This window comes from Leptodactylus fuscus, chromosome 11 (genome assembly GCF_031893055.1).
Source record: "Leptodactylus fuscus isolate aLepFus1 chromosome 11, aLepFus1.hap2, whole genome shotgun sequence".
In the NCBI taxonomy this organism is placed as follows: domain Eukaryota; kingdom Metazoa; phylum Chordata; class Amphibia; order Anura; family Leptodactylidae; genus Leptodactylus; species Leptodactylus fuscus.
Window position 1 is genome coordinate 39,977,385 of NC_134275.1, and position 19,482 is coordinate 39,996,866.

The 19,482-nt window shown below is 46.0% G+C and overlaps 1 protein-coding gene across 2 annotated transcripts in view; it reads right to left on the reverse strand.

Moving 5' to 3' along the window:
• Nucleotides 1–19,482, reverse strand: part of SARDH (sarcosine dehydrogenase) — a 59,232-nt gene that overhangs the window by 21,067 nt on the left and 18,683 nt on the right. For both annotated transcript variants that reach the window (XM_075259647.1, XM_075259648.1), the window contains exons 13-17: nt 19,258–19,371; nt 16,705–16,843; nt 15,770–15,883; nt 14,232–14,379; nt 10,595–10,688 (exon numbers count right to left, since the gene is read on the reverse strand). In XM_075259647.1, the coding sequence (XP_075115748.1) occupies nt 10,595–10,688; nt 14,232–14,379; nt 15,770–15,883; nt 16,705–16,843; nt 19,258–19,371 (609 nt within the window). The remainder of the gene's footprint in view (nt 1–10,594; nt 10,689–14,231; nt 14,380–15,769; nt 15,884–16,704; nt 16,844–19,257; nt 19,372–19,482) is intronic.

Consider the following 19,482-nt stretch of genomic DNA (forward strand, 5'->3'; position numbering starts at 1 on the left):
ACAGGGGCAACAAGCCAAGATGGACTCCCCACTCACCAAGATATCATGAATAAATATGAATTTTTTTCTTAACATTTTATACCCATCTGCTGATATACAATGCTTAATATTGACCGACACAATCCAGCCATTTAGTGCCCATGCAGAAATAATACCACCATGCAATATCTAAACCATACTTCCATATCTTACATAATACGGTCATATATTAACAGTGATGCAATAGTTGATGAAGTCCTTGATGGCCAAAGTTAGGGCTAATTGTAAGGTCTTAGGTGGTCTACGGTAGTGAAGGGGCCATCCAGCAATGTTCTACTGTTGTACAAAGCTGAATACGATCCAACCTAGGGGCTAGAGGAAGAAGTCCCTGATTATGTTCCTGTGTATGGTAAAATCCCTGGTAGGCTATGATAATGTGTTTGGTGGGCTATGATAGTGTAGTTGTCCCTGGTGGTCTAGGGTGATGAATGAGGTTAATGGTAAAGTTTCTGGTGGTCTACAGTAGTAAATTAGGTTGATGGAAAAGCCCAGTTGTTGGACAAAGTAGGATGGGATGCAATGTAGGGAATAATGGGGAAAAAATACTTGATGGTCTAGGGCTATGGAGAATGTTGATGTCCTTGGTTGGCTAAGGCAGTGTATTAGCTCATAAATTAGGTTCATGGTAAAGTTCCTGGTGGTCTAGGGTAATGAATGAGGTTCAAGATAAACTTCCTGGTGGTCTAGGGCAATGAATGTGTCATGGTAAATTTTCAGATGGTCTAGGGTACTTTAAGGACTAATGGTAAAGTCTAGAGCAGTGAATAGGCCAACTCTCCAGGAATGTCTTGCTGTTAGAAGAGACCTATTGGGGTTCTTTCAGCTTCATCTTCCTCCCCTGTACTAATCGTACAGATCAGTTCAGAGCAAGAACCCCACCACTGGCAGCATCTGGTATTGCAGTTTCGCCCTAATTGCTATACTGGGGCTAAACAGCAAATCCATACACAACCCACAGAACTTATATTCTTTATGTGCTTATGAAAGTTGCCTCCCTCTTGCTTTGGAAGAATATTGATCAGGTTTTCTGTGGTCAACTTTTCTGTTCTATTATTTATATTCCACCTTTAGGAAGCCAAATGAACATTGGTGCCTCTCTAGACTCCCATTGACATCAGAGAAGCTTTCCATCAATATAAATGTCAGGTTCAAAGAGGAGGGGCTGACAACCATCTGCGTTTAGCATAGTCAGAATTAAATTCTGGGATTTTTTTTGTTTTATTAGTGTTCCGCGGGGTTTTATAGAATACTCTGCGTCACCAAAAAGAATAGACACAGACGCCATGAGGAGTTAAGGAATTTCTTGCTACCAGCAGAGTTAAATGAAGTACAAAACGCACAAATCCTTCACGGTGTGTGATAGAAGACGGAATACATTGCAGATGATGTTCACGTAACCCTTCGCTTGTCTCCCAGTCCTTCAGATTGTGTCAGAAGCGTACTTTCTGAAGCTCTTTTGCACACGGGGCCGTGTGCTGGGCAAGCCAGGAGCTCTTTTCTCCATTATACTATTAGATCAGTCAGGCAAGGAGATAGATGGAAGGATATAGCTGGGGAGGATCCCAGAGTCTATTTGGGTTACAAAAGGGAAGCTTTTAACAAAACACAGCTGCTAGGGGACCGGGGGGGGGGGGGGGGTCAATGAACAATTCCAAGCACCTGCAGACCCAGAATAGCAATGGACAGGAAAAAGTAGGGTGCAGAGCTGAACCAGCTAACTAGTATTAGGTTAACTCTCTACAGGTCCCTGTATGTGCTTCTTTTGAGCAATAACGGTGCCATGTATAAAACAGTCAGGGCCACTTTAACCAAAGTTCCAACTCTGCACTTGCACCGGGCCCCATGGCCGTGGGGGCCCCCTTTGGACAGTGAGACAGCCCTACATTTGCTGTCCAGGGCAGTGGGTGCCCTGGAATCCTCTGGGTGAAGACAGTGATGAAGTAGGGATCCATTAATTCCCGGCCTCACCACGCAGCCACTTTCTTTGCTCCCGGTGTCCTGGGAGCAGGAGGCACAATGTAGTGATGTCACTTACATTGTGCTTGTGACTTCCAGACCAGAGAGGAGTAATATATAAAGTGTGTGTGTGGGGGGGGGGGGGGGGGAGGACCACGAGACTATGAAGGCAACCTGGGGGTGGGGGGACATGATACTGCAGGAGCAACCTGGGGTGAGGTCATGATGTGAGAGGGGGAGGTCTGGGCATGACACTATTGAGGCAACCCTGGGGGGGTGGAGGGTTATGATACTATGGGGGCAAGCTGAGATGAGGATCTGATATGGGGCGTGAGGGGGGGGGGCTGGGCATGATACTGTGGGGGCAACCTGAGTGGAACATGTCAGTGTAGGGGGGACATGATACTGTAGGGGCAGCCAGGGGTGTGTGGGGACATGAATTTGTGGGTGCAACTTGGAGGGGGACATGAATCTGAAGGGAGGGGGGGCGTGGCTAGCCGGCTGGGAGTGCGGACGTGTTCGCTGGAGCTCCCGGTGATTCTGTCCGAATCTCCTCGGCATCCCTTCTTCTTTTACCTGCCTTGGGTCAGTGGCACTGTGTGGTCTCCCCCGGACCCCTGGGGACTGTTTTGCTGGATCATTTTTTCTCCCTGAGACCTCCGGAGGACTCCTTGCGGCCTGTGGCCTACTCACCGCTCCGAAGCGCGCCGCCATCTTGGTGACCGGGCCTTTCTCATCCGCGTGCTGTGCGGCGGTCGGGTCCCGTCCTGCCTCCTCCGGATCCTCCATGGTGGTGTGCGGAGCCCGTCCAGCTGTGGGGCACTGGTTAGCTGTGCTTCTCCGGTCCTCCTGCGCTTGTGGAAGCCGACGTGTAACCTGCGGCCTACAGCCGGCTGTGGACGGCGGCCATTTTAAGTGGACCCTGCGGTGCTTCTCCTGTCCTGGGATCGTGACGGCCGGCTCCAGTCCTCCTTCCCTGCGCTTTGGTACAGGCTGCTGTGTGAAGGTGAGCGGTGCTTCTCCTGGCCCCCTGTGTGCTACCTCCGGTGTCTGCTCCTATCCTGTGTAACCTGCTGTGCGGCCTGTATATTGCTACATTGGGACTGACAGTGGTGGCGGCCATTTTGTGAAGCGCTAGTGCTCTGCGGCTTCAGGGGGGTTGGGAGAGTGTTGAGCCCCTACACTATCATCAGGGGGGCTCCTCTCCTTCCCCCCGGATTTTTCTGGACATTGACCCCTGCTTCCTTGCCTGAGTGATATTACTTTCCGTGAGTGCTGAGCCCCTACAGCACCATCAAGGGGGGCTCCTCACCTGCCACCTGGACTGGACTGTACATATTACTTGGCCTGCTCACTGTCTATTTTGGTTGAGTCCTTTGTGAGTGCAGAGCCCCTACTCCACCATCAGGGGGGGCTCCTCACACTGGGCTCTCGTGGACTTCCATTTGCCTGTGTGTCCCCACTGACGGCCACTTATCTCACCATGTTGGATTAAATCGTTAACAGTGTCACCTCTGGCGGCTCTCAGCTGATTGTTAGGCTTCTTGTTATATGGCCACTACCGCCCTGTTGGAATTTGCTGCTGTCTGACCTCCTGCACTGCTCCACGAACTTTGTCCCTGTCGCATGGACTTGCCCTCCTGCCTTATCGGCTTCAATTACATCCCTGGTCATTCCTGTTATTTCTACCATGCCTCGGAAGAAACCGTCCTCCTCCAAAACCCCTAGGAAGCTCTCTGACTTCTTCTCGAGCACCATGTCGCACTCACTACCTTCTTCACCATCAGGTTCCCGCTCTCCGGCGAAGTCGCCTTCACGGTCTGATCTAGTGGACTCACTGCCTGAAGAGGGCTCTCTCTCAGCTGATCGTCTTCCCCTGCTGGCTGATGGTGGTAAGAGAAGTTTTGTTGTGTCTCCTCAGGGTTCTCCATCTGGCAAAGAGCCAGTGAGTAAGCGGGTCGCTGATGTCCTATCTGCCTCCGTTGCTACTTCTGCTTTGGTTCATCCGGACATCTCTGATTTCCCAGCCTCCTCAGACCCTGTAACATGTGATACCTTGAAGGGGATGCTGGTTCTTCTGCAGGCGGGGATTAACAAGACTGTCTCCTCTGCGGTAGGCAAACTGCGGCAGGATATCGATGCTCTGGGAGAGCGGACTGACCATCTTGAGAATAAAATGGAGGAATTCTCGTCTGCTCATAATGACTTGGTTGACGCTCACAATACTCTGGAAGCGGAGGTCAGATGGCTCAAAATTAAAGCTGCTGACGCTGAGGATCGGTCTAGACGCAATAATATTAAGATCTGTGGTGTCCCCGAAGATGTGGCATCGGAGGATTTGATGGCCTATGTTCAACGACTCTAAGAAAATTCTCCCGCATCTTACTGAACTGGAGCTCACACTGGATCGGACTCATCGTATTCCTAAAGAGAACTCTGCTCCTGCGGATGTCCCGAGAGATGTGTTAACGAGGGTTCATTTCTATCAAGTTAAGGACTCGATTCTTGCAGAAGCCAGGAAATGTGGTACCTTACCAGTTCCGTTTGCATCTATTTCCCTGTTCCCCGATTTATCCGCAGCTACTATGCAGGCCAGACGTGAACTGGCTCCCATCACCAAGATCCTCAGAGACCGGGGCATACGGTATCGTTGGGGCTTCCCTACCAAGCTACTGATTCCCCGCAATGGGGTTTTCCATTCCGTCCCTGATGTGGAGGCGGGCATGTCCCTCCTCCGTAAATGGAAGCTTGCACCTGCTGACTCTCACTCATCTGTGCCCGAATCCTCAGTGCGGCCTTCTCATCTTTCTAAGGAATGGACTGTGGTGGGCGGTCGTAAGTGAATCTGTTAGCCGCCTCGGCGGCCTGACTCGCCTTGCCTAATGTAATGACTTTATCCTTTGTTTTAGGTGACCTGTGTGCCTTTCTAATACTCACTCCCGCTGAGTGTTACTGACCTGTTTTTCTCCCCCCCCCCAGCTGATTACTTATGGTTATTCGGTGTTTTTTGACACTATGCTATTTTGTTTGCATTATTTGTTCTTGTTTCATACCTGGAATGTCGTATGCTTATTATGCCTGTTCACACATATTTTATGCATCCTTCTCTTTCTGTGTAGCCACCTGGGTCTTCCGCCATTTTTCTTTAGTCTGTCACTATGGTACTCCGTATCTCTTCACTTAATGTTAGGGGTTTGAATAGCCCCTGTAAACGGAGTTCTGTCTGGAGAGAGGCCCGTCGCCTTCGCTGTGATGTGCTCTTTCTCCAGGAGACTCATTTTTGTGTTGGCAAAAGTCCTAAGTTTTCTAATCCCTCTTTCCCTCATATATATCAGGCTTCTTGTGATGCTAAGCGTAAGGGTGTTCTTATTGCTGTGCGAGATTCAGTAGCTTTTTCCCTTGAATCCACTTTGGTTGATCCCGGAGGCCGGTTTTTGGGGCTTAATTGCCTTATTAACAATGTTAAGTATACTTTAGTGACTGTTTATTTCCCGAACCGTTCACAGGCGCAGTATTGGAAATCTGTCCTCTCCAAGATTCGAACTTTTGCTACTGGTATGTTGATCATCGGTGGGGATTTTAATTGCTTAGTTGATAATTCTCTAGACTCCTCCAACCCCAAGAGGCGCTCCCCTATATTGTCTTCCTCTTTGATTGATCAGGGCCTTTATGACGTCTGGCGTTGTCAACATGGCGGGGAACGAGATTATAGTTATTTCTCCTCTTCGTCCTCCTCTTACTCCCGTATTGACTTTTTTCTCACTGATAAAATTGGGCTGATGCAGACAGAATCTACGGATATCGGGCTGATCACCTGGACTGATCATGCTCCGGTGTCCCTCTCTCTACATGAGAAGTTCTCCACTGCTATGCCTACCCAGTGGCGCTTGAATGAGTATATCCTAGATCACCCCTCTTATGATGAGCACCTCCGTGAGGCCCTGAGGGAATATTTTTCCCTCAACTCCCCCTCTGTATCAGACCCTCATGTGCTCTGGAATGCTCATAAGGCATATATGCGAGGGATGCTTATTCAGGCGTGCGCGAGGGCCAAAAAGGAACGATCTAAAGATATAGATGCTGCACTTCGCTCCCTATCCTCCCTCTCCGCAATTAATAAGCTTAACCCTACTCCCACTGTCTCTGCGGAGATTAGGCAATGTCAACTCAGATTGCAGGGCCTTCTGGCTTGTCAACAGGACTTAGCTTTTAAGCGTTTTCAGTGTCAGGCTTATGTGCATAATAGTAGGGCTAGTGCCTTTTTAGCCAGGAAAATCAAACAGTCGCGCCCCAAATCCCGTATTGCCCATCTCGTGGATAAATCGGGTATTAAAGTGATTGACCCCCGCCTTATTGCAGAGCAGTTTCGCCTATATTATAAGTCGTTATACAATCTTAGGGATGATCCCCAGACATACCAACCATCTAAGGAAGAAATTGATAGATTCTTAGATTCTGTGGCCCTGCCCCGCCTTTCCCCTGCGCAGTCTGCCTCCCTGGCCTCGCCTATCACTTTATTTGAAGTTACTGAAGCCATAGCCTCACTGAAACCGCTGAAATCCCCTGGCCGTGACGGCTTTTCAGGGATCTACTACAAGAAATACGTAGATATTCTGTCCCCTTATCTTTTAGCTGTGTTCAGAAAGGCGGCGGAGGAGCAATGCTTCCCGGAAGAAATGTTGTCGGCCACTATAGTGACCATCCCTAAACCTGGCAAATCTCCCACTGTCCCGGCTAATTTTAGACCTATTTCCCTTCTGAACACGGATATTAAACTGTACGCTAAAATCCTTGCTGAGCGGTTGCTCCTCCTACTCCCCAAGTTGGTTAGTCCTGACCAGGTAGGTTTTGTATTTGGTAGGCAGGCGCCAGACGGCACGCGGAGGTTCATAGACCTTGTTCAGAAAGCCGAAAGAGATGGTACGCCTTCTTTGCTTTTGGCTTTGGATGCTGAGAAAGCTTTTGATAGGGTCCACTGGGGTTACTTAGACAGCCTTTTGGATAAGTTTGGTATGGGGTCGGTCTTTAAATCTGCTATTCTGGCTCTGTACTCCCGCCCGTCGGCTCGTGTGCTTTCATCGGGCTTCCTGTCTGAGCCCTTTCGGATCTCGAATGGTACTCGCCAGGGTTGCCCTCTTTCCCCTATTATCTTTGCGCTTGTGATGGAGCCTCTGGCGGAGTCCATTCGGTCGGCAGGAAGTATTGAGGGTATTACTGTGGGTCGCCAGCAGCATAAAATCGACCTATATGCTGATGATGTTATACTGGCCCTGACTTCTCCTGGTTCCTCCTTGAGTGCTGCTACGGAGGTCCTAGAGGGATTTGGTAAAGTCTCTTATTATAAGGTAAACTCCTCTAAATCACAGATATTGCCTGTTGTCATCTCCCCCTCGTTGAGACGGGATCTCAGTTCTCAATTCCCCTATCAATGGAATGACTCCCGTGTAACTTATCTTGGCATCTCCCTAACGGCCCCTAGTTCGGATCTGTTCTCTGCTAATTACATTCCCCTTTCGACCAAAGTTACTTCTCTTCTTGCCTCCTTTTCACAACCGATGTTGTCTTGGGCTAGCAGAATTGCCATTGTCAAAATGATGGTGTTACCCTTAATCCTGTATATGTTCTGTACAGTGGCTATCCCCCTCCCTGACTCATATTTTACCAAGCTTCAGTCTATTCTTTCCAACTACATTTGGGAGGGTAAGAGATCCAGGGTCCGATTTAAGGTGATGACGCGCCCTTGGTCCCATGGGGGTGCGGGTGTCCCAGATGTTAAAAAATATTATATGGCGTCTGTCCTAGATCAACTTAAGGTCGGGTGGGACGAGACTTTTAAATGGCGCTGGGCCGAAATTGAGGAATGCCTTCTGGATGCCCCGCTTATGAGTGTTTTACGCCCTAAGGATTCAAGTCCGCCCATCACTTCCCCTCCCTTACTGAGTATTAGGGCCACGATGTCTGCTTGGCGTTATTTTTTGTCATATACCTCCAGAGAGGACCTGGTCCCTTTATCCAAATTACCCATACTATATTTAACCTCTTTTCTCCCCCAGCTGCGACTCCGTGGATGGGTCTCTAGGGGTCTCTATAAAGTTGCTCATCTGTATACGGATGACGGGCTTAAGTCGTTCTCCATGTTACAGGACGAGTTCCAGCTCCCTAAAACGGATTTCTTTAAATATTTGCAGTTGCGTCATTTTTTTCAATCTTACGAACCCTCTAGATTGACCTTTCCCAGGCTAGCCTTAAAACTGTGGAATAGGTCCTCGCCTGTTAGAGGTGGGTTGTCTATGTTTTATAGCTTTTTCTCTGTCCCTCCGGAGCAGGTCAAGCCTCTTCACCTGCTTCGTTGGGAGACGGATCTTGCCAGAACCATCCCTCTGTCGGATTGGTATGTGGCAGCTGGGTTTGTCAAACGTGTATCTAAGGGGGCAGCACATTGGGAAACGGCTTTGAAAATTATGCTGAGGTGGTATAGGACTCCGATCCAAATGGCGCATATTGATCCTTCTTGTTCCAGACTCTGCTGGAGAGGATGTGGCCAAGTAGGTTCGTTCTTGCACTTGTGGTGGGACTGCCCACCGGTACAAACCTTCTGGATAACGGTATTTCATTTCATGTCCGCCATAGCTGGTTTAGATATCAGTCCTTCTCCTGGTCTCGCCCTTTGTTTCTTAGATACTGGTAGTTTCCCCTCGGATATGCAGGTCGTGCTGGGGCAGATCGTGCTCGCAGCTCGGGCCATGATCGCTCGTCAGTGGAAGTCCGCTCTTTGTTTGACCTTAGCTGAACTATTTCACCATGTGAACTTGGCATGTACCTTGGAACGTTTGTTGTCTAACAAAAACCATACCTACGCCAAGTTTCGATCCCAGTGGTCTCTCTGGATTTCGTATGTGGAGTCTACTAAGGGTGTTCTTTCTCCTCGGCCCCAAACCGCCCCCATGGGGACCCCCTGATTACTACTTGCCCTTTCTGTTGTTATCCCAGGTGGCTTTATCTTATTTTATTTTATTCAATTTTGTGGATGTATTTTGTGTTTCTCTGGTACTGTATTCAGGTATGTGGTTATGTTGTTCATGTTATTGTTTGGTTTGCTTGTCCTTTTCTGTTTCTATTTCGTCTCCCCTATTTCTCTTTTTCTTGTTCCTTTCCTGTTCCCTTTTGGTTGTGTTCCCCCTTTCATCCCTTTCTTGTCTTCTCGTAGAATTGGTGTCCTTGTAGCGTTTGTATATCTGGTCTTTCGGTCTTTATATGTTTGGTCATGTTTGTGTCATCCATGTTTATGGGTTGCAACCCGAAGTTCCAGCTTAGATTCCTATTCTAATACTTGGACTTACGCCGATTCTTCTTATGTTTGTAGTTACCTTTTTATTATATTGTAAAAACTTTCTTCTTTTCAATAAAAATCATATTTAAAATAAAATGAATCTGAAGGGAATATTGTATGGGGAGCCTCTAAGGGGAGCTATACTATATGGGAGCCACTGAGGAAGCCTTATATTTTGTGCAGGTCAGGTATTTCTATGTGGTGGTGATGGGGGGACCCACTTATGAAATCTTTCCAATGTGTTAAAATGGCCCTGAAAACACTTATCAAGGAACTAAGGGGTTAATAAACGTACAGGATGCTAACCTATGACCTAGTGGAAAGCGCGGGAACAAAGAGCATCTCACACTCTGGAGGACCCAGCAGGTCCATACATTGCATATACAGCCCATTGATTTCACTAGGTAAGGTGTAATGCTCTATTTGCCCCGTGGTGGTGCTATGCGCAAATTAAACACTTGCTTCTAGGGTGTCACAATTTACAGCCAATCACTGCAGGTCTGAGCAGAAGCACAAACTATGAGCATCTTCTAGTAGTAAAAAGTGGTTGTCTGAAGTGGGCAACCCCTTCAAAAGGGTTGACAACTTGACAGCTTTAGGGTGCATGCACACTACGTAACGCCGGGCGTGTATGAGAGCCGTACACGCCGGCATTACAGCAGACTGCCGAACACTTCCCATTCACTTCAATGGGAGCGCTCGTAACAGCGGCGTTTACAAGCGCTCCCATTGAAGTGAATGGGAAGTGTTCGGCAGCCCTGCTGTAACGCCGGCGTGTACGGCTCTCATACACGCCCGGCGTTACGTAGTGTGCATGCACCCTTAGTCCCATAAACTTTGAATGGAGCAGCCAAGAGGATGCTCAACCACTGGTCCATTCAACCTTCTCTGTAATGCGGTTGTGCAGTGAGAAGAAATGGAGGCTGAAGACCTCCTTCTAGAAATACATAACAAGCCCCTGGTACATCACACACAAAATAGTAGCCAGCGCCATCTTAACCATGTTGACTATTTAACTCAGCACTGTAGCTTTTAACATGTATTGAGATAACGGACTTTTAGTCATAGCCCATTAAGCACTCTAGGCCTCTGTGCTGCTGTTGCCCTTGATCCTACTAGCACCTGTACTTCTGCAGTTCTCTCTCTACCTCCTTTCCTCCCTTCATGTCATCCAACCGCTCCATCTCAAATACAACCTGCCCTACATCATTGTATAAGTGCCCCCATGAGCAGCACCCTCTCCCCCTTCCACTGATACCCAGTCCATACCTTAAACCCGGCAGCTGTGACAATCTTGTGTGTGGAGAAGGGAAAAGCTTCATTGCTCAGATCTTCATCCAGGACTTCTTGAAGAATGGCGCGACTGAAGACAGAACATAGTAAGTTACATTGTTAGCTCCACATTACCATCTATTATAGTGGTTGTCGCAACATCTGTTCATGCAAAGATTTACAGTACATGGACATCCCCTGCTTGGGACCCCCTAGGAGACACCAAGTAAGAATAATTCCCACTCTGGAGAACCTAACCAATCCAGGTTTTACATATGCAACTGAGAGACTGTAACCACTCCCTGGAAGTAGATACCCTAGGCACTGGACCTCCAAATACAGCCCTAAAATTCTGTCTTAAAAAGTCACATCCTATGGGTACTATTATCCATTTTATTACTTGTAGGCTGCAGTTCACCTTACACCCGTTAGGGGGCAGCTATGATCAAGGCAGAGCACAGACATGGAGGAGATAAGAACCATGTTCTGCACTATCTGCAACACACAGATCCTGACTGGGATCTACAACATAGTCACCAGTCAGGAACCCAGCCCATCCTCTGCAGGACAGCCCATTACAAGGTATACCTACCAAAGATGACACCACTGACTATCAGTAGCTGGAATATCCAAGGGCTGAACGCCTCAGCCTTTGGATCCAAACCAAACGATCCAGACTTTATAGACTAAAAAATATCGACATCCAAATCCTCCTAGAGACATGGACCCGGGCAGAAGATGAATCCCTAACACCCATGGGCTACAAGGAATTCTGTGTCGCTGCATGGAAAAGCAAGACCACCAAACTAGGCCGCCACTCAGGAGGCATACTAATATGGTTCAAGGAGGAGCTTAAAGAACATGTGAAAGCCATTAAAAGCGGAGACAACCACATGTGGATAAAAATAAGCAGCTCCATCCTCAACGGCCAACATGACATATACCTCTGTGCAGCATACCTCCCCCCATCAGAGTCCCCCTACCATAACCCAGACATCTACGAGGTCCTACGAAGGGAAGCTGCCCAGTTCCAGTGCCAAGGCAGAGTTCTGATCTGCGGCGACCTAAACGCCAGGACGAGCACAAAGAAAGACTACCTGTCCTCTGATGGAAACCTGCACATCCTGGGAGGGGAGATCCACCACCTGGAGTCTGCACAGACTAGAAGAAATAGCTATGACAGACAAAGAGCGGTACATCGAGGAATGGAGAAGTGCAATAAATAACTCCAAGAAACTCACTGTGTACCAGTCATTGCAAAGGGACTACACCATGACCACCTACCTGGAGAGAATACCCCACCCCAAACACAGACAGACCCTGAGCCAGTACAGACTGAGTGCCCACAGCCTGGAGATGGAGACGGGGGGTGACACAGGCAGACGTACAAGCCACGGGAGAACAGAATGAGCCAGCATTGTGACCAGGGGGCCCTAGAAGACGAGGCCCACTTCCTGCTACACTGCACCAAATACTCAGCTGTGAGGGCCGTCTACTACCAAAGACTCTCTGCCCACATCCCGGAATTCACATCTGCAGATGAGAAGAGGAAACTCTACATCCTACTGGGAGAAGAAGAGGCCACTGTGGAGATCGCTGCCCAATACGTGTCCAGCTGTCACCAAACAAGAGGAAGATGAGACTCCATGGACTGTTATACCCCAAATCACCCCCCCCCCCATACCCACCACTCTCCACACACACACAAACACACTTTTCTAGCTTTGGTACTGCCAAATATCCATTCAGACGTGCCAATAAAGCTTGTTGGATTCTTTGATTCTTGATCAGGGACACTGTTAATTGGAGTCTGGGGTAGTCTGAAATCCAGCTACAAGCTCAGCAGAAAGTCAATGCATGAACAGCTAATGTCATCATGACCCATAGGTGACAAGGTGACCCAGTAGAACATCTCCAATAGTTGTTGTCACCCATCTTTCCCAAAGCTCCGAACAGCAAACTTGAGTGTTTATGGTAAGATGCATCCCCCAGATTTAGATCTAGGCTGATTTGCTACTCTGGAGGGCTGTAGGACTAGCATTTGCAAGATTTTAGCTAAGAGTTAACTGAAGGTGCCCCTCTTTTAGGACCTGAGAGTGCTTATAAAGAGAGTCTCTCTCCATGGAGGACCTGACACGTTCATACAATACTCAGACAGCTCAGGCATTTCAATAAAACCTTGCAATACTTCATTCCTCCTGTGGCAGCACTACAGAATAATGTAACTGTTGCTGCCAGGTTCCCCCACTGACTACGGATGACCACTGTAGTCAGATGCTCTATGATCATATAGCCAGGGGAACACTTCAAACATGAAGGCACGTACAATGTTAGCGTTTAATGCTTTCTCAACTTTTATTACAATCCAGGACCAGAATCTGATCTGAGCCATTTAGCTGCATTCATTGCTGACTGTTTCCATGTATAAATACCTGTTGCGGGCTAATGTTATTTAAAGGGCCTCAGGGCTGACAATGTTGCATGTGAATTCAGGTAACCAGCATGAGATTGTTGCTGGGAGTCAGACAGCAGCAATAATCTGCATTATCAGGATTTAATGTGACATCTTTGGTTCTCGCCCTGTCGCAGGCTGCTTGTTACAGGCACACACATGTGCAAGCCGCTCGCATTAAAGATTGATACAAGTTGAAAGAGATTTGGACTGCGGGGCTGCCAGGAAGAAAGCTGCTTGCTGATTTTAAGCTAACGTGGCAGGTCACAGAATGGCCGTAAGGACGGGACATCAAATATTCTGACGATTTAACACCAAATATTTTCGTCTACAACATGTAGAGAGAAGAGAGGAAAGTACAAAGACCCCCAACGTGAGCAATATGTATCCCGTTCTCACAGTGTTCACTAACGACTGCATCTACACACACTGTACACATTGCACCTTGGGTGCTCGTCTGGTAACTAGTCACATAAGATGATTTGTCTGGCTGGTGATGCCACCAATGTAGAGAGGACAGATTATCAAATTTTCCATGTTACCAGACATACTATAGTAAATAGGAACTAAAAGAAAATGATTATGTCATCATCTTCCTTTGGTTGGAAACATTGAACCTTCCATTATTGGTCAAGCTAAAGTCATGAATGAAAAATTCTCTTACCACCTACTTGGGAGGACCTTTGAGTATAACGTATATTGAGAGGTCCCCTTCATTGGGATGCACTCTTCTCCAATCTCCCTCAGAACCCAAACTACTAGGCAGACATACTGTAGCAAAGAAGAACCCAATGGAAATGAGTGAGGTGACTCATCACCTACCTTCTAGGGTGGGAATCAATGAACATTTCATGATTGGCATTGGGCACAAACCAAGATCATGAATTAACCTGGTCCTTACCATTTAGCCAGATGACCCTCTAATATACCAGTGTAAAGTGAGAGACCCCCTCCATTGGGATGCCCTCTGCTACATCCTCCATTACTATCCACCATCAACTTTAAAGGTGCCCGATTATCAAATGCTCCCAGGTACCAGGCAAATACAAATACGAGACATACTTTAGCAAACAAGCATGGAGGCTCTCACCTTCAACCTTCTATGTAGGGAACCATTAAACCTTTAATGACCGACATCAGGTCAAACCGAAGTAATGAATGAACCGGGTCCTTACCACCTACCTGGCAGGTCCTTGGATGCTTATCATCCCTAGATCTTCAGAACAATCAATCAGTTGGCACATGAACTTCTGGTCTTGCAGGACATTGTTGATGTGGTTCCAGTTGTGTTGAGCGACAGCACCACCGATGGCCAGATAGTAAACGTCCCCTGTGAAGAAGATGCTTTAGACACCCAAACATTTGAAATCTTACCCCTAAACCCCACAAATTTCTAAGACTACCCTTGCTTATTCTTTTGAGATGTCACCAATGATCCTAGTATGACATGAAGATGGAAACATTTACATCATTCTGTGTGGATTACCAAAGATACTGAAGCTCCTAAAGATCACTTAGTTCTTTCAATTTTGCTAAATGTTATTTAAACACCCAGGTTCCTCCTCAGTTAAGTTACATTGCCTTTGGTCATGTAGCAGGAGGTCATCACACCTCGACTTCACTTGTATAAAATGTAGAATATCTAGTTTTTGGAAGGAATTCTTTCCAATTCATTTAGCTAATGAAAAAAGAAATGTCTAAAGCAAAACTAGGACATGTAGCGGTATTAAAAAGAAAGTATCACAGCGAGCGGCGCCTGAACCGGCTATAAATGGAGTAGACCATATCGCTAGATGTTCCTATCAGTTGTGATGAGAGTCAGACATCAGAATAAGAGCTTCAAAGTCAAAGACTCAAGAGAGAACCAAGGATCGGAGGTCAACGGAGAGGCACATGGGAATTGTGGCGATTAATAGGAATCAAGCATAAACCAAGAATTTCACGGAATACAATCTGAACCGCCAGAAAAAGTAAAATTGAAAAAGTAAAAGTGGCACACACATTACAGGGTTACCGTATGTTATGCTATAGGACATGAAAGGTGAGACGTCCTAGCACCAAATCATTCCAGGAGGAAAAGTGGACAACAGCCTACAGGACTTGTCTACTTGCAGACTCCTAAGGTCAGGAACTCTGGAGACAACTAGGGGATTGTGATTTGGATACTGCATATTATTTCTGCCCTGTATGGCAGTATTGTGTGGACTCTTAAGGAAGGGTTATTTGGACACTACATGATGTTTGTGCACTATTTTGTTGGTATTATGTGAATTCTCAAGAAAGTATTTTTTGGATATTATATATTATTTGAGCACATTGGATACTGCTCATTGTTAGTGCACTATATGCTGATATATGAGGACTCTTATGGGATTATTATAAAAATATGAGAACTGTCTAATAATGGCAAGTGGGCGGTCCAGGGTTTGTTTGTTTTTTTGTGGTTTTTTTTTGTCCTCCAGGTATCAATATCCAGCAATTAGAGTGGTGTATTCAGCCAGCTCTTTGGTTAGACTCAAAATACACACCACCACTTTCTGGAGTAGAGTTCAAATGAAGAGTGACATAATGGTTTGTGGTGTTGGTTGGTCAACTGGGGACCCATCTTTGTTTCCTATAGATAGGTGTGTAGATATACGAGGTGCAGTGGCAACAATTGAACTGAATATGTGGGAAAATTTTTGAATCAAGTTTCTTAAATATGTTTCTCAAATATCCACCTTCAAAGTCTGGTGCAAGAACTGATGGAGATCCCTCAGATGAAAGGACACTGACTGTAAGATCGCTCTCTGTTCCTCCCCTCTTGTTCAACATACAGGTATATATAGTGGAACCTACATAGGGTGAAAAGAGACATCAACAGTCTATTACATAGGCCAAGTACTGTATATCTCATAGGTCATCAGCAAATTATCACAGATTTATATACCAATGGCTTGTCATCAAATGGATATATATCTATTGATGTGATGGTGGAACAGGGCTTAGTTTGTAGGGTCACCAGGGACTAAAAACCGCCCTGGGACTGAGCCCCACCATAGAGAATGTGCTTTAATACATAAAAATTTCTTGAACAAAGTTAGACAGAGATGGTATAACCTATAATGGTAAGTAATGCCGCTAGCTGACGCGTTTCGAAAGGAATAGATCTTTCTTAGTCGTAGCCTACAACTAAGAAAGATCTATTCCTTTCGAAACGTGTCAGCTAGTGGCATTGCTTACCATTATAGGTTATACCATCTCTGTCTAACTTTGTTCAAGAAATATTAATGTATTAAATCAATAAAGAAGTTTTTAATGAAGAGGATTCACTGGATTTCACTTTCTACTACAAGTTTTCCCACAAGGACATATTCCCTGGCCGGAGGAATTTTCTGACATCTGTGTGTACAATCCTACTACAAGGGACGCGAGTAGTCTCTGGTTTCTTCTCTTTTGTAATTACATTGGTGGGCTGTGTTTTCCCTTCCCCTCTATTCCCTCACACTGGTTTGCATAGAGAATGTGCACCTTAACTGGCTTGAGGAGAAATTATATATATAATCTCTTTACATTAGGCCACCTTGTCAATACGTCCTGGTCTGAACAATATCTACGTATGGACTAGAAAAAAAAAACAAGGATTCTTCTCCATCTTCTTGAGTCACTTGTTTACCTGGATTCTTGTCAATGTTTGCAGTAAACATCCAGTTAGCCGCCTTCTTGGCATCTGACCCAACTAGGTAGAACTTTCCAAAGTAGGACATGTTGAAGACAGCCGCCGCGTTCCTGCACATAACACATTCTTTCCTGATCTAAAAATGACAGCACGTCAAACACAACAGATGAACATTGGTGGAAGATGGAGGGGAAGAAGGGGGGTGGGGGGCGAGATATTCTGAGCTTTCTTCAGTTAGTAAAAGAACTAGAGATGGAAATAAACTGAACAATGACTCATCCAAAAGTTTCTGTCAGGTAGGTAAGATGTACAAAGATTTCAGAAAGTAACCCTTTCATGAGTCTTCCCAGCTTGGACCCCAATCATCTTAATCAGGAGGAGCAGATAAAAGTCCATGTCTTCTGCTACAGTAAACAGAAGGCTCATCCCTCCCTAGATCTCCAGTATGTGACAGTCGTTGCGAGAGGTTTCTGGACTGCTAATTATAATGGAGATCTGTACGGGGTTTGTCATCCTGTCATGGTACACACTCTCTCCTCAACACAGCCTGTGCCTCATCTTCACTGAGATGCCGAGAGATGCTGCCAGGGATGCTGGCACAGAAGCTTGTCAAGCGCAGAGCAGAATATGTGCATTATTAACTTATCCCGTCCCTCCAGGATTCATCTGAACAGATAGGACCGCAGCGCGTCAAGGACTCCCACACGGGATCCTTTACTGGTGAGCGCTTAATAGGAATTATGGAGAAGACAAAATTTTGTTCCGAAGAGACTCGAAAACAAATATAAAAATAAATAAAATGGAAAAACTGAAAAAAATTAATTCAGTAAAAATTCTCAGCAATAATTTCAAAGAATTTATAGAGGCCAAATATAGGGGGATGTCCTTCTTACCAGAACTGTGGCAGGAATCTGAGGCTCACAGTAGGATTTTTGTCTGATGTGCCACCAGATCCACCAAGGACATTCCAACAGATCCACACAAGAATTACCACCGTGGTCTTTCAATCGGGATAATCCTCGTCTTTAGGTTCTATTTCACACATCGCCGAAAAGTTGTTTTTTGTTTTTTTTTTATATTTTCATGGACCAGTTCACCTCAGGGGGTGAATTGTGTCCATGAAAACAGTCCCGATAATCTGACACACTACCTTTAATCCCTTCCCAAAATTGAATAAAGCCCACCCCTTTCTAGAATTGCGAGATTTTCCTGTCAATATTGGAAGTGATGATATACATGACAATAAATAATGCGAATATATATTACAAGGACGAGCCATCAAAAACCTCTTTTGGGCCTAGAAACTACATGGTGGGCATTGAATGCATGGTGGAATTTTGGGGGGATGGGTGTCAGATTAATAGGGATCTCGAGGTCTCCCTGTCGAAGCTGTTCTTTGACTATTTTACAACGAAAAAAAAAAAAAAAAAAAAAAAAAAAAAAACTCCAGACCAAATGCTTTACAATCTGTGAGCTGCATAATTCACCCTGGCAAGGAGAGGAGGAGAAAAGAAAGAGCAAGAGCGAGAAACTCAGCGATTTAAATGAGAAGGGAACAGAATAATTAGAAAAGACTATTTTTAGGGACATTGAAGACAGAAGAAGAAAAGGGAGAACACAGAGGGAAAAAAATACATCAGCTCCAGCTGGTCACCTGGAAGAAGAGATAAGTCCAACTCGGAAAGTGTGGCCCGCCAGTGTATTGGTAATTCTGACCATCAGACCACCATAGTACAATAATACAGATGGAGTTTGAGGCTTTCTGCCCTCCAAAGACCCTTGCCAGCCTCTACTATCGGATTGTGTTTCAGTCTCCAGTAGAGACTATGACCCATTCAACCCTCATAGTTCTAGTCCAGCACTAAAATATCTCCTAGGTTAAGAAGAGATCTACTAGCAGTTTTGAGTCTACAGCCCACCAACAGATTACTGGCACTTTGCACTACAGGTATGTCTGTGAATTCAATTTTTCCCGCTGCCATGGATCTTTTGGAACCAGCAATAAGCACAAGCCCCCCCCCATCAATGTTCCATTGGGGTTCCAGTTATCTTCATAGTCTACCACCACCCTTGTAGCCCATCACAGACCTTAGACTGCCTGCAGAGCCTACCAGAACTGGTTGGCTCTTCTTATATCCCATGTCTATGACTAGCTTGATAACGTTGTCCTACCCTTCCATCTCACCTGATCCATGGAGAGAACCTGCTGGAAATTGGATGGTTGCCATAGTAAGGTTTTATTCAGATGACCGTAACAATTTTGATCTGTTTTCATGGCTGTTTTGTATCTGTGTGGCATTCATGTTTTATTGAACCTCAGACTTGAGTCTGTGAGAATTATCCACAAAGAATGTCCAGACATGGGACATGTTTTATTTCTTTATTGGATGTTCTCACTGTCTCTCCATGCCCAATGTGAAATGGGGTGAGAGAGACAGAGGGTAGACAATCCATTTAACTCTAATCTTTCTTGAAAGAATACTATGAACCTTCTACGTAAGAGAAATGATGACTCTCCCAAAAGCTGAAGGTTGTTAGACCAATACCTACCACATCATGGTGAGGGGGAAAGTCAAAGGTGTACTCTTTCTCCAGGAGTTGACTGTAGGCATAATTTTGATGTGGCTGATGGTCGTAGGCACCGTAATAGTCGTAGTCTTTCACCTACAGAGAAGGTGGTCATATCAATATTTTCTATAATGAATCATTCAGGATGACATTCTCTCTACTATTTCCCCAGGCTACACCATACATGCTTGGACTGCCCAGATTTTC